At 54.2% G+C, this 15,335-nt stretch overlaps 4 protein-coding genes across 4 annotated transcripts; all 4 read right to left on the minus strand.

The window, feature by feature from the left end:
• Positions 1–828: 828 nt before the first annotated feature.
• On the minus strand, positions 829–4,981 carry NEUTE1DRAFT_80490 (chitin synthase A; the record flags this gene model as incomplete). The annotated part of the gene is made up of 2 exons (XM_009851834.1): positions 829–2,039; positions 2,095–4,981. 2 exons carry the CDS (start codon positions 4,979–4,981, stop codon positions 829–831), a joined length of 4,098 nt encoding a protein of 1,365 aa, XP_009850136.1.
• Positions 4,982–6,336: 1,355 nt separating this feature from the next.
• Positions 6,337–11,586, minus strand: NEUTE1DRAFT_129178 (sulfite reductase beta subunit; the record flags this gene model as incomplete). Its single annotated transcript, XM_009851835.1, has 3 exons — positions 6,337–6,706; positions 6,777–11,323; positions 11,547–11,586. 3 exons carry the CDS (start codon positions 11,584–11,586, stop codon positions 6,677–6,679), a joined length of 4,617 nt encoding a protein of 1,538 aa, XP_009850137.1.
• A 1,425-nt stretch (positions 11,587–13,011) lies between these two features.
• NEUTE1DRAFT_145833 (uncharacterized protein) lies at positions 13,012–14,698 on the minus strand (the record flags this gene model as incomplete). Its single annotated transcript, XM_009851836.1, has 2 exons — positions 13,012–14,391; positions 14,493–14,698. The coding sequence occupies 2 exons, from the start codon at positions 14,529–14,531 to the stop codon at positions 13,600–13,602; spliced, it is 831 nt and encodes a 276-aa protein (XP_009850138.1).
• Positions 14,699–14,981: 283 nt separating this feature from the next.
• NEUTE1DRAFT_116712 (uncharacterized protein) lies at positions 14,982–15,224 on the minus strand (the record flags this gene model as incomplete). The annotated part of the gene is made up of 1 exon (XM_009851837.1): positions 14,982–15,224. The coding sequence occupies one exon, from the start codon at positions 15,159–15,161 to the stop codon at positions 14,994–14,996; it is 168 nt and encodes a 55-aa protein (XP_009850139.1).
• Between the last annotated feature and the right edge of the window lie 111 nt (positions 15,225–15,335).

Consider the following 15,335-nt stretch of genomic DNA (forward strand, 5'->3'; position numbering starts at 1 on the left):
ACGTTCAACCTTGACCACCTAGGCTAACCCCCCATCCACTTCCTCCCCGCCACACGTATCGTAGCGCAGTCATTTTGGTCCCGCCAGTCTGTGAATAGTAACTAGAACAGAATAGAATATCGGCGACACCTCTAGAGCACAATGAAAAGTTAAGGTAGTTCTTTCCAGGAATGATTATATAGTTCTAATTCTTCAAGTTCACAAGTAATTAGTATAGTAAGGTAAGTAGACCTGAAAGAACTGGCTACCTACAATAGGACAAAGCGAGGGAGACAACTCCCCAACTTCATCGTCATCTCCTCAACTCAATATCTCTGTATCTGCACCATAAACAATCTTCACATCAACATAATTAAGGACACAAGTAAACAAACATGGTCAGTTGTTATAATCCTGCATTAACCATAGCTACCAAACTGTTGGTGGTATTAATGGTATCAATCAAATCATTGGTATCCTTAGTAGCTAGCCAGCTGAGCCCCATATATCCATCCCAAACAAACAAACAAACAATCCATACAATAATGTGGTATCATCAACTCGGTGAAAAAAAAAAACAGTACTATATCCATCAAAAGGCCGCCAGCCCTTAGTCCTTAGCCCTTATTCCCAAATGATCCCCACCCCCCATCCGTAAAAGGTAGGTAGGTAGGCAAGTAAGTAAAAGAAGAATCTCGTAACGTCGTGAGATGTCGTAAGAAAAGAAGAAGAAGAAAACGAACTCGCTCGCTCGCTTGCTGCTTGCTGCTCGCTGCTTGCCTGACCACAACGTAATCACGGCAGGCATGAAAATCATAAAACAGAATCGAATCCCAAACAAACAAGACATCACCGCCTCGCCAACCCCCTCGCCCGATCCCCCAACCCCTCAAACTTTCCCTTCACATCCGCATCCCCCCACTTCTCCTTAATCCACCTAAACCCCTTCATATTCAACCTCAGCCTAACCCTGCCCTCCACGAGAGCACTCACCAGATTAATCGCCGCAAACGTCGTCGACCCCAACGCCCTAAACAGCGCCAGGGCCGCCACCGCCCACAGGATAAACCGCAAGTAAAAATTATCCCCAATCTCCGAATCCCCATACGCTTCCGAGACCGCCATGGCCAGCGTCGCGTTGGCCACCATCCACGACACCACCATGTACGTGCGCACCGACTTGTAGTAATCCTGCTGCAGCTGGTCTTCGGACACGGGAACAGCGGGGACCATGACGCGATCGCGCAGGTTCCGCAGACATTCGTCGTATCCCGAGTCGATATCGAGTTGGTCCGAAGGCATTTCCAACTCGACGGTACTACCTTTGCCAATGGCGCCTCCGAGGTCGGTGCGCATCACGTTGTCGCCTTTGGTGCCCCATGTCACGTCGTGGGTGTTGCAAAAGGCGTAGATCTGGAGCGTGCAGATGTAGGAAGGCAGCAGGACAAAGTACTGGATGGCCGAGGTGAACATGTGCCAGGGGTCGAGATAGAGAAAGGACATGACGAAGTAGAGCCCGAGGGTACTAGCCACGGAGACGATCAGGTTGGTGAAGACGTTGTTGCCGAGTTCGAGGTCGGGCTTGTCGTCGGATTTTTGAGAGGGTTTGATTTGTCGCACGACGATGAAGATGGTGGCAAAGGTGGTGTACACCATGATGACGGCGTAGATGATCATGGATGCGAGGTACATCCTTTTGGCGCCCTGCGGACGGTTGCCGAGAGACAAGATGAATTGTGTGCAGATGAGCAGTACGCAGACGTAGCGGAGGATGTTGAAGATGATGCGCGCGACGTGGCCGTCCGAGTTGAAAGGGTCGACGTGGGGATCGGCAAGACCGCCGGCGATAAAGTAGAAGGCGAGGTAGAAGTTGGCCAGGGAGAAGTAGGTGAAGAGGAGTTGCAGGAGGTGGTAGAGGAATTCGACGTGGAGAAGGGCTTTGCGCATAAAGGTGTGGTCGGTTTTCCAGATTTGTCGAAAGTGGACGAGGGAGTAGACGGCGGCGAAGAAAGCACCGTTGAGCCAACGACGACGTTGCGAGACGAATTCCGGGACAGTGTCTATCACAACTCGTTAGTATATCATCATCACATTGACAAAAAGGGGGCAACTCACCAGGCACATCCGTCTCACCCGTACACCCCTTCACATACTTCAATACCCACCTCTCACCCCTCTTGGCCACCAACTCCCAACACAGAATTCGGTCCTCCGCCAAATACATGTTCGCCGTAAACACATCCGCGTGCTGCCCATGGAGCGTCTCGCCCTTGAAATACTGACTCAACGGCCCATGGCCCGTCTCATCATTCTGCAGCGCATGGTACCGGTACGCCGACAACGCGCCTGGCAACACCGTGATGTACCCAAACACCGACTCCAACGGTTTATCCAGAATATTACTCATCTTGTACTCAAAGTTCTGACTAGCCACCAGAGGGTTGAGCAAATTCCCGCCAAACCGCCCCTTCATCGCTTTAATCTCCCCGCAGGCCCCCGCCACGTTGGAATCCGTGTCGAAGGCTTTCCAGAGATGGTAGAGACTTGTGCCGCCGGGGCGGGTTCCGACGTCCAAAAGGATACACACATTCGGGTTCAAGGCTTTACCAAAGGCGTTGAAGAACCATCTGTGGGAGTTGAGTTTCTTCTGGTTCTTCTCCTTCAAGCAGAAAATCATCTGGCAGGGCACGATGCCCTTCTCGGCGCCCTTAAACTTGAGGTCGCTGTCCAGAGACACTTGTGTCGTGTACTCGTAAACGTGGGCCTGCACCGCCTTCTGGTTGACAAAGTTCTTGGCAATACCGTGCTGGTATACGCCCATGGCTGCGAGGGCGTCCAAGGTCCGGGGGTGAATGATCTCTCGTCCATCCGAAACCACACAGACCACAATCTTCTGCCACCCATCCGCTCCCCACGTCCTACTCTTGTTTCGGGAACAAAAATGTGAAATATTCTTCATGACTGCGTGCATAGTCCGTGTGAATCCGAACTCGTCCTCGTTGTACATGGTCACGCAGATGAACAGCTCCGTCTCCCTGGCAGTACGACCGATATTCTGGCGCAACTTGTAACCCCTGGAAACAAAGTCATCAGGGTCACAAGTGACGGCCGTGTACCGCATGTGCGTAAACTCCACCTCGTCCCTCCTGGGCAAAAACGAATACAATATAGTCGGAATCTTGCACTCGAGAACGAGTTCGCCGTTGATGAGCTGGACTTCCTTCCTCGACATCTGTGGTGGTCGCACGCCGCGCCGCTCGTGCTTGCCTTCCTCCGGAATGGGACCGTAATGCTCGAACTTGTCGACGCCTGAAGCGCTGGTGCCCGTGTTGGAGGAATAAGTGGTGCTCACATCGTCTTCGTCGTCGTACCGGGAACGCGCGTGGGTGCCGTGGGGATCTTCGCTAAGGGTGATCTGGGATGACCGAAACCCGTATGCGTCGTTGAGGTGGCGCGTTTCGCTGAGATCGGTTTCGGGGCCAAAGATATCTGTACGATCGTCGTCCGGTCCCATGCTAACTGTCACGTCGTCCGCATAACCTCCTGCGCCGTGGTACCGTGGATAATGGCTCGTTGCGCGACTTGGGCTATTGTAATGTAGAGGCGCTGGTGCCGAAGGAAGCGGTCGCCTCGCATTCCCGTAACTCGATCCCGGTGTCCCTGGCCTGGCATGACCATCAATTTCCGAAGGCTCGTACCGTCCTTGTGGTGGAACTCGGTAATCCGTTGTTGATACGGGACTCCATGGTCTCCCGTGTGCCGAAACCATGCTCTCGGTGCCCATGTAGGAAGAAACGTAAGATCCGCCGTCGGGTGGTGGGATGCGTGGGGGGTCCATGTATGATGATCGTTCGTCGATGGACGGTTCGTACATGTGTCGTCGATCGCTAATCGAGGGTTCGTATGTTCGGGTATCTAGTGATGGTTCGTAGGTGCGGGCGTCGATCGAAGGCTCATAAGCTTGTCGTAACCGGCTGCTGTGATTAGGAATAATATGTGAGCGTGCTGCTTCTGAGTTTCGCCTTTTCGGTGATCCAAGGTGAACCGAGGGTAGTGGTGTAAGTGATCTTGTAGAGTCATTTTCTTCGGTAATGTTGCTGAGCCGCTGCTTGCTTCTTTGCTTCTTCTTGCGCGCCTCCCGAAGCGACGCTCGTCGCGGGGATGTTCCCTCTGGAATTGTGGGCAAGGTAAGAGTAGGTGGAGGCGCAGACAGCTTATGAGGCTTCACTTGACCCAGCCTCTTTCGCTTGTGCAACTTTCCTCCTTCTCGTAGCTGAGATTCTCCTTGTTGCTGTGGCTGCGCTTTCGCTTGTTGTTGTTGCTGTCGCTGCTGCTGTTGCATAAGGAATTGATCTTGTTCCTCGGGTCGAAAAGGACTGTATGGTGGAGGATAGTGAGGTAGGTGGGCGTATTGCTGTTGAGGGTCTTCGCTTCCCAGGATCTCTGGCGCGCCAGCAAACGTCACGGCCTTTCCCATGTCGGAGTCGTCTTCTTCGGTGGTGGCCGCGTGCTCTTTTTGGTTTGGTGGAGTCGGGGGCGTCTCCAGGTCCGTCTTGTTTCTTCTTTGATGTTCCTGATTCTCTGGTCCCTTGTTGGGCACTGACCGGGACAGGGAAGGAGAAAGGGCAGGGGGGATGTTGACCACGACGGCTTCGTCATGGCCTTGTTTTGTTTTGGGACTGGTGTTGGAATGGAAGGGAGGACTCTGTGTTCGGGTATGTGTCTGGGTTGAGGCATTGGTATGGAGGGGTTGTGAGAGGAGGGGCATGACATACGGCCTGATATTATCTCTATGTGAACTCTGGCTGGTGATTTCGGAAACTGATATGTATGAGCTGTTGTCGAGGTTCGTCAACAGGCGGACGCCCTGACTAGCTGGAGTCGCATCGGCATCGGGGTCGTCGCCTTCGTCGTATTGGGGGAGCATGTACTGAGGGCCTGGCGGACCGCTGCCGCTGCCGCTGCCGAAGCCGCCGGCGGTGCTGTGACCATACCCGGCCATAGTGTCGGGTGGTGTATGTGAGAGTGAGACTTGTTGCGGTTTTTCCTGTCCTGGCTCTCAATGCGATGATGGATAGTACAATGGACCTGACTTGTGGGTGTAGTATGTAGGCAGACAACCACTATGTCACTGACGCGGCCCCTCTCCAGTCGTTCGGTTGGTGGATTGGGATTTGCTGATAGGGTAAGTACCCGATTGACAGATTGACAGACTGACGTGACTGAACAGCAATGCGGCGGGTCAAGTGACAGCAGTAAAGGCGTTGTTGTTTGGATAGAAAAAGTCGAATGGATGTCGACTACCTACTGCGCGTCAGTTAGCATGAACTAGATCATCTAGATCGCAATTGCCGGGTCGGGTCGGGTCACCACCGTCCAGGTCCTCCACTGAGGTGTGAGAGATGGAGATGTGGAAACGGGGGTTCATGTTACCTCTATCGTGGGGCTGCTTACAAGTAGGTACTAACGGTGAAAGTTCAAGGGGGATCAATTCGTTTGTTCCCGTCGTTGTCCTGCTTTTCTTCTTTTAGTTGAAATGCGGTGAAATCTAGTCGTCGTCTGTCGTTCCCCGTTGTTCCTTGCGCAATCCCCGTCCCCCCCCATGAACCAGAAAAAGAGACGGCGTGCGGAGGGAGCTCCCGCAATTGGGTGGCTGGGCTGACTTCCCCCCCGTCCTTGTCGAAGCTGGAGAAGCCGCGCCAGCAGAAGGAGGTCGGTCGGTCGGGTTGCGCAGCTCCAGGCGGAGGATACCCTACCTATGCCTGTCAATGGCTACAGTACAGTGGTAGTGAGGCCGGATAAATGCAACCGCTATTGGCTACCAATGTATTCAGCCAGTGGGGACCAAGACCGCAGATGCTTGGTGATGCGCAGCTTGTTGTGCTTGTGACAGCTTTTGTATGTGTGTAGTTGAAGATTGAAAGACATACTATCGAATATGGTTTGAGTGGCAGGTCTCATCGGTATCATCTGGATCAAATCAGATCACCGCCCTCGCTCTGTTCAGATAAGTAGCTTGTCGATTTCAGGTTCTCCATCTCGTACTGTCCATCCAGTCTTCATCGGTCACCAGGCAACCAACCACAACACAACCCTCAACAGGGCGACTGCCCCCCCTCTCTTTTCCGTACAGCCTATTGGCTATAAAATTAGCAGCTTGCTGTTCAGGAACTTCAGTTCAGGAACGCTTGCTTGGCGATGGTAACGTTAAGGTTTGTTCGATCCCCGCTTCCCGTGAACACTTCATCACTTCTCTCGCCCTGCTTCTGCGTCTGGTCTCGAACGCACGTCTTGAAATGCACGCACGTGTACACATACGTACCAAGCACGAGCACAAGCAAGCAAGCGAGCAAGCAAGTAAGCAACTGCCATGTGCCATCCCAACTCTTTCAGACGGGCCCTGGCATACGCGTAGCACGAGTGACGTCAAAGTAAACAAAACATACAACCCCGAGTAGCTATCAACAACCTTTGAGACACAAAAAAACAATGCATCGAGATATCAAGAGGTATATACGGAGAGACATGTAAAAACAATAAACAAAAACTGCAACCAAGTCATTTTCGACGCCAATGAGAATGCGCTTTGACCCTTGAACCTTGCTCCCCCTGGGTCCCTGACCGCCTTGAACCCACACTCCACAACCCATTTCAATGCATCTGTTTCTGTGATCGTCAAAATCCTGGTGGAGCACGTTTACTCCTCATCGCCCTCTTCCTCAGCAACCTATAGCAAGAAATCCGGTCAGCATAATGTTCAAAGATTTCACGATAAGGACTCAAAAGATTTCACTCACCCCCTCATGGAAGTTCCTTCCATCAGTAGTCGCCTTGATGATTCCCGCACGAATGGTCCAGTCACCGAACCTCTCGCCCTCCTCTCTCTCCTTGGCGTACCTCCTAAGGAGACCCTTCATAATCGTCAAGATCTCATCCTCCTTGATGCTAGACCTGTACAGCTTGTTGAGGCGCTGACCGTGGTAACCACCGCCAAGGTACATGTTGTAAGCACCGTAGGCCTTGCCAACGAAAGCCACCTCGGCCAACCAGGGACGAGCGCAGCCGTTGGGGCAACCAGTCATACGCATGACGATGCTGTCCTGCTTGAGACCAACCTCCTCAAGGACGCCCTCGAGCTTGGTGATGAGAACAGGAAGGTAGCGCTCAGACTCAGCCATGGCGAGACCGCAAGTGGGGAAGGCCACGCAGGCAGACGACGAGAGGCGGAGGCCAGAGTGGTGCAGGTTGTCCAGCTTGTACTGGGCAAGGAGCTTCTCGAGCTCAGGCTTGTCCTCGTCGGCGACGTTGGAAAGAATCAAGTGCTGGTTAGGGGTGAGGCGGAACTCGCCCTTGTGGACCTTGGCGATCTCGCGGAGACCAGTCTTCATCTGGAACTCGGCGGTGTCCTCAATGCGACCGTTCTCAATGAACATAGTGAAGTGGTTGAGACCGGTCTCGTCCTTGGTCCATCCAAAGGTGTCGACGTTGGAGTCAAAGTGGAAGGGACGGGCCTCCTCAAACTTCTGGCCCCAGTACTCCTCGACCTTGGCCTTGAACACATCGACGCCCATGTCGTCAATGGTGTACTTCAAACGAGCGTGCTTGCGGTTCTTGCGGTCACCGTTGTCGCGCTGGACAAGCATGACCTTCTCGCAGGCAAGGTGCACGTCAGCAGCGGTGACGAAGCCGAGCATGCGACCAGTCTGGGGGTACGTCTTCTTGTTGTTGTGGGTGGCACCCATACCACCACCGGCGAGCAGGTTGAAACCAGCGAGGCTGCCGTCCTCATTCTTGATAGCAATGAGACCGATATCGTGGGCGTAGACATCGACGTCGTTGTGGGGAGGGATGGCAATGGACACCTTGAACTTGCGGGGAAGGTAGGTAGGGCCGTAAAGGGGCTCAAAGTCCTGGACAGCGTTACCGCCAACCTGGGTCTTGGCACCATCGTCATCGGTCAACCAGATCTCGTGGTAGGCCGTAGTGTTAGGGAGCAAGTGGTCGCTGATGCGCTTGGCGCACGCATGAACCGCGCGGTGGTACTTGGAGTGAGCGGGGAGAGGGCTGCACATGACGTTACGATTGACATCACCGCAAGCGGCAATGGTGGTCATGAGAGCGCGGTTGATGGCCTGCATGGCGGGCTTGAGCTTGCTCTTGACAACACCGTGGAACTGGAAAGTCTGACGGGTGGTGAGCTTCATGGTCTCGTTGCCGAGCTCGTTGGCAATGTCGTCCATCTGGACCCACTGCTTAGCGGTAGACACACCACCGGGCAGTCTGCAACGAATCATAAAGGAGTAGGCAGGCTCGAGACCCTGCGCCTTGCGCTCATCACGGATATCACGGTCATCCTGCATGTAAGTACCGTGGAACTTGGTGAGCTGCGAGTCGTCGGCAGAGATGGCGAGAGTGGAAGTGTCGTTCAAGCCCTGAACGATAGTACCACGGAGGTAGTTGGACTCAATCTTGATGTCCTCGTTGGTCCTCGGGGCAGGCTCCTCGGGAAGGCCATCAACGTTGGCCACGCCGAGAGCCTCCCAGAGCTTGGGCTCCCACTCGGAGTAACCAGTCTGGAAACCATCGGGGTCCTGGTCATCACCAAGACCAATGGGAGCTAGAGGCTTAGCACCAAAGTTGGCAAGGACGCGATCCAAGTCCTTGGCGGGCTTGTTGTAGTAGATCTTGTCCTCCTTGCGGGGCCAGTAGTGGCTGTCACCGAGACCGAAGACGGAGTAACGGACGTTGGCGAGGTCAAGGGAAGTGTTGTCCTTGACGGCGTGCCAGAAGGAAAGACCGTTCTGGGGGAACTCACCCTGACCGGCGGTAGAGGTGATGAAGACGATGTTCTCCTCAGTGGCGAGGTCCTCAACGGGGTAGTCCTCCATGGACATGACAGTAGTCTTGAGACCACGGGCACGGCCGCGGTTACCCAGACGCTTGGAGAGGGAGATGGCATTGCCGTTGTCGGAAGCGTAGAGGATGGTAAGGGGAGCACCAAACAGGCCTTCCAGCAACTGGTTGTAAGCATCCTTGGCCTTGCGCTTCTGCTGGGCACGGATCTCGGTACCAAAGTCCTCAGAAAGAACAGCGCCGAACGAGGGCTCCTTCTTCATGAGCTGAGTGAGGTGGTTGTCACGGTCGAGGAACTCCTTGAGCTCCTTCTTGATGCGCTCGGAGTCGAGAGAGAAGCTGGGCTCACCCTTCTTCTCGTTCTCGGGGTTCCAGCGGTAAAGGGGCCAGTAGCCGATATCGACAGCCTTCTTGGTCTCCTGGAGGACAGTGAGAGCAGAGTCGTGCTCACCAAAGTAGGGGAGGTAAGCAAGGACGACGGAGGGACCGTTGAACTTGTCAGCCTCATCCATAGCCTGGAGGACCTGAGTGTAGGAGCTGTAGACAGCAGTAGAGGCGACGTAGGCGTTACCGAAGTTCATGGCATAGAGACCAATGTCCTTCTTGCGGCGGTTGGCATCGGCAGCAGCGCGCTCAGAGTAGGGGGTGGAGTCGATGATGAGCAGGTTGACGTTCTCGCCGGAAGCAAGGACGTGGTGGACACCCGAGTTGCCGAGGTCGTAGGACCAGGCATCGGAGCCAACGAGCCAGAGGGACTGCTTGCGGAAGAACTGCTTGTACTCTAGGAGAGACTTGGAAAGGTCAGAGCCATCCTCAGAGAGCTTGGAGACAGCCTCAGAAGCGACCTCCTCGACCTTCTTGGAGTCCTCAGCATTGGCAACCCACTTGGCGAGAGCCTGCTTGGGAGCGTCAGAGGAGAACTGGCCGTTGCTGGCAGCCTCCTTGACCTCGGAAACGAACTTTTGCTTGCGCTCCTTGCGGGCGAGGAGGGCACCGAAACCGTACTCGGGAGTGGCGGAGATGGTGTTGGAAACACCGGCGTTGTCCTTCTCGATGGAGTTGGCGATGTAGGCGCGCTCACCGAAGAGCTGGTCGAGGATCTTGGTGTAGGCAGTCTCAAGCTTGGGCTTCTCAAGACCGTACTCGGAAGCCTCCTTGGGGGCCTCGCGCTCGCCAACCTCGAGGTTCTGAACGGGCTTCTCGGAGGTGAGGTTCTGGAAGATGCCGCGGAGAGCCTGGACAACGGTCTCCTGAGAGATGTAGCCAAGCTGGTGGCCAACAATGGTCTCGACACCGCCAGGGCCGCTCTTGACCGAGGTAAGAACATCGATGAGGAGGGGACCCCACTTGGTAGTCTTCCTCGAGACCTGCTCAAGGACAGCTACGCGCTTAACCGACTTGGGGATGGCCTCGAGGAGCTTGGCGCCCAACCACGGGCGGTAGAGACGGGCAGTGAGGACACCGGCCTTGGCGAAGCTGTCGTCGGACTGGGCCTGGGCAATGGCCTGAGCGAACAAAGGAGAGCCGGAGCCGAAGACGAAGAGGGCGTTCTCGGCGTTGGAAGGACCGGAGTACTCGAAAGCGCTGTATTGCCTGCCAGCAAGGTCGTTGAGCTTGGCCCAGATGGCAGTGACGTACTTGTAGATGTGCTCGGAGGTGACAACGGGGGCCTGCTCGTCGATGGTGGTGGCGACGGAGGCACTGGGGGTCGCGCTGGCCTCGCTGGCCTCGCTCTGTTCCTGGCTGGTCTGGGCGGACTCATCGGAGCCGTCCTGGGCAGGGGCAAGAGAATCGGTGGCAGTAGCAGTAGCGGCCTCAACTTGGCGGGCATCAAGGATGGTCTGGCTGGCAACAGGCTCGGACTGCTCAGAGACAACGGCTACGCGGCCGTCGTTGGCGTAGATGGAAGAGCCCGAGATGGAGGCGGACTGGAAGCGGCGAACATTGTCGAGGTTGAGAATCTCCTGAACAAGGCTGATATCCTCAGCGGCAATGGGCTGCTCGGAAGCGCTGGAGCTGGGGTCGAAGAAGTGAATAACACCCTTGCCGGACTGGACGGCGAGAGCATGAGCAGTGAGGGCCAGATCCTGAGCCTCTTGGAGAGAGTTGGACTGCAGGAAGGTCCAGCCGGAATTCCTTATCGAGGTGATGGCGGTGTAGTCTGGGAGGCTCTTGGGACCCAGCGCAACGTGGAGGACAACTGGGAGCTGGGCGAGCTTGTAGAGGTGGGCGATGCTGGGGAGCAGAACCTCGGAGGTGGTTGTTACCGAGACCAGGCGGCCGGAGCGGATGGGTGTGAATACTGAGAGAAGAGGATCGTTGTTGTGTCTGACGGGAATGATCTCGGCGACGGCATCGGCGGCCTTGGAAACGAGGCTTTGTGTCCTGGAAGAGGCGAGGCTCTTGAGAGTGGCCGAGAAGTCGGACTCGGCGGCGAGCGAGGGCTGCACCGAGACGACGACATCGGAGGCCAGGTATGCGATTCTGGCGACTATGGGTTGGGTCACGAATTAGCCATTTTGTCTTTGTAGTGGTTTCCATTCTAGGTTTGTTCTCATTGGTTGTCGAATGCATCTCGTGATATCTTGGTGTTGGTGTTGGTGTTGAGAGGACATGGCGCCGATTGCGCACTTGGAAAGGCACGGATGTAGCGGGGTGCAGGATCTCTGGAGAGGAACGGGAACGGGAAGGAGGGACAAGGGAAGCAAACTCACCAGCCTCTTGAGGCGTCTTGATCTGTTGTGTGGAAGCCATCGTTGGAGTCTGGTGATGGCTGGAGTGTGGGGAGGAGGAAGGAGGTATCAATGGAGAAAAAAAAAGAAGAAGAAAAAATAATGAAAAAGAGAACAACGAGTAACCACAGGGAATGGAACAAGTACAGTGGTAGGTATGAGCCTTGGGGATGAGAGGGAATATATCGATGATTCACTGACTTGCTCTCCCTTCTTTTCTCCTTTCTTATTTTTTTTCTTCGAGAAGAGAGAACTGCCCAACCTTGAGAATCGGCAGAACAAGTCTCAATTGAAAGGTTTTGTAGAAATGTCACAACCTAATGCGGAGGGCGGGACAAATATGTACAGCGAGGCGTGGGAGGGCACTTATGTAATGGGCGCGGTAGGTGATGTCTGTAGGTCTCTAGCGTATAAACTCACTAACAAGCACAGCTAAACACTCTCTCTTGCCCGGCCGCCCCCGCAGTCCACTTGTGGTGATGCCGGCACATGAATGGCTGCGCTGTTTCGTCTGGAGCGATTGCGTGATCGGCCTAGCTTCATTCGCAGTCATGAGCGCACCCACTTTGGCCGGCCTTTGTATAAATCTGACCCTCGCCAAGTTGCCTCTTTGCTGACCCTTCCAGCGAATAGAAAGTCTCCAATTTTCAACTTTTGCCTTTGTCAGGAACCGAGTGTGTGTCCATCTCACTGTCACTCCCTCCGTGCCTCCGACGTATCCAGAGGTACCGCACTAACAAAAAAAACCCAGACAGATGGATGGACATCCATGTCCCCCCCGACCTCGCCACGGCCCTCGGGGACTCGGGAAGGCAGCAGACTCTGCAAAGAAAAGAAACCAAACCGCTGAGGAAGAAGGAAAAAAAGAGTGAACGTCTGTTCGCAACGATATCCCAGGGGGTGGTTCCAGGTGAACAACTCCCGACACCGTCCCATCTTTGGATATCCACATTGGTCTCAGGTCTAGTCTGTGACATGGGACGAAATGTATGACTCTATTCCCGAGTTGCAGAGACAGAGACACACACATGGGCATGAGGTACTGTAGTGTACGAAAACAATCTGACAGGACGGATGGATGACATATCAAGACGGGACCTCTGAACCCTTTTCCCCCCATTCCCGAACATCCCCCGAGCCTACTCTATCTGTTTAACCCACACCTGAAACCATTTCTGCACTGGCGCTAGGCCTAAGGTATATATGAATATCCCCACCCATTGTTCTATCAGTGACATGCTCCTCCATCTGATTGTTTCCTTCACCTTGATGGTCTCACATTCCCCGAAGTAACCAACTTCGCGGTGTCAACTCGGGAGGCGGGCATGTCGGGTGGGGGGTACAAGCCAACGACATGTCCAAGGCGGAATCTCCAAGAAGGGCCAGCAGTTACATGGCTAAGCCCTGCGCATATTCAAAAAGAAGACACACAATGACATGGATATATCGACTTTGAATTATGGTGTCATTTCTATGCTTCTCACAAATGTCGATTACATTTGCATGAAGCTATCTTATCATGTATACACTATATATCTCCAAATGACCCGAGCCTCCATTATTATCATTACGTCGTCCAACATCTCCCTGCTGGTGCTGACGGCGTATAAACCAATTCAGAAAAAAACCAACCCGTTGCCTAATTCCCCCAAATATGTCTTTGCGCCGTAATCCCCCCTGGTATCCTTGAAAGGTAAATATAGAGATATCATGGATATAGTGGTGCCCCAGCCGTCCGTGGTAAGTTTGTACAAATGCGATGCAAGTACAAAAATCCAAATGTCTCAATGTACAATAGCAAGCCGCCTCATGGAAAGATTGGTCCCCTATAACAAAGCGTTCTGTCGCAGTATCCTCCTCTTTATAATGCGTTGTGAGGATGGCTGTCTTCGCGCCAATGCCTCTCTTCTATGCCCATGCATGATGTGTCGTATGTTGGGATGATTGCTGGCTATGCCGTCTCCTCGTCTTCGATGATGATTAAACGTCTTCAAAGTCCCATCGAACGGGAACACTTTTCAACTCTGGTGGCCGCTCATACCCTAGAGTATCTCCCACCCTTCAACCGCCCACCAATCTCCCTCGCCCACTCCTCGTCCTCCTTCCTCCCTCCCAACCAATACCCCCTGCCAAAGCCGACCATCATCCGGCCCATCTTGCCCTGCCACCCTTCACCCAGTGGCGCGCCCTCCACAAACGGATCCGCAACGTGTCCCTCCTCCTTGCCATTATCATCATCAACCACCTCTCCCGAACCCAGGGGCCCACCGGCCCACCCGCTGTTCATGTCCACATATCTCTGCACCACTGCCCTGGCATACGCGCAGACCACCAGGGCAAAGTAGATCCGGATCAGCGTGAACCCAACCACAAGGCACATGCTGGCCGCGGACTCATGCACGCCCACCGCCTTCTCCAGCTGATGCTTCTGCGCACTATCGTGTTCGTAGTTGCCCTCGCCGTTCGACGGGCTCGCGCTCTCGGGAATGTCACCCTTGCTAGCGGGGCCCTGCGGGTCGTGAAACTGGGTCAGGTACCACGTCGTGGCGAAGAAGGTGACGTAGGCAAAGTTGAGGAGGGTGTCGATGCCATAGAGAAAAGCGAGCGCCAGGTTCTGGAAGGGCGATTGGTGTCGGATGTGGGGGATCAGGTACGCCAGCGAGCCGACGACCAAGACGGAGAGCAGGTAGAGACTGATTTGCAGGAGGGAGAGCGGGAAGCCGGTGAAGAGGGCGAGGATGCCGTAGATGCCTGTGATGCGGTTGAAGACGAGCGAGAGGGCGATGAGCTCGGTGCCGGTTTGGAGGGACATGAAGCCGAGGAAGGTCTGTGTTTTGCGCGTGCTGTTGTTAGCATGGCGTCACGGTGATGCCTGATGGTGAGGGTGGTCACGATGGCTGGGGATTGAAGATGCAAAAAAAGACTTACCCTCGGCCGGGGAAATCGAAGTCGTAGACCTCGCGACATGATTATTGTTTATGTATACGGAGAGCAAAGTATAGACTCTAGTTGGACGTTTGTATCGCGAGAATAAAAGGCCAAGATGAAAAGGAAAAAACAATTAAAAATGCAACTGATAAAGACGATGATGTCGACAGCAAAGAAAAGGGGTCTTTTTGCGGCGAGCGGCTGGCTGTGACGGATGTGTGAGGTTGCAGGTTGCAGCAGCTGAAAGAGCGGTTCAAATGCGACGGCGGCAAGGAAGTGGAAGTGTGTTTGGTTCTTGCAGCGCAGCCACCTCAACAAACGTACAGTGCAGCAGTTTTGCGGTGGGTGGGCTTGGTTGTGGCAGCGAGGATGGAAGTGGGCAGTTAGTTGGATGACGGGCACGGCAGGCAACCAGATTTGTGGGAATTTCTGAAAAGTAAAAAAAAGTAACACCACCAACTGCTGACGAGAAGACCCCCAACGATCCCAAAGAAAATTAACCTAGACTTCTTGGTGAACACACCAGACCGACGGATTGACGGGCTCGCGAAGGAGTCCGGGGTTTACACTACGCCAGTTGCGAGCGAGTTGCGACACCACTTCGCGGCGAAACAACCTAACGAAGCGGCGCCAATTGCTTGCTTGGATGGAACCCGGATCAGTCGGCATACATACATAGACTGTAGTGTAGTAGTACGAATGCGAATTTGCGAGGCGCTATTGTTATCCCATTCCTCGGTCACCAGCCTTTTTCTTTCCAGGCTCAACAGGATTGATTGATTGTTTGGTTTGAAACTTGAAACTCAAAAAGGCGCCGTCGTCGTTCGCAATTACCGTTCTTAC

This window comes from Neurospora tetrasperma (genome assembly GCF_000213175.1).
Source record: "Neurospora tetrasperma FGSC 2508 unplaced genomic scaffold NEUTE1scaffold_2, whole genome shotgun sequence".
Lineage (NCBI taxonomy): Eukaryota > Fungi > Ascomycota > Sordariomycetes > Sordariales > Sordariaceae > Neurospora > Neurospora tetrasperma.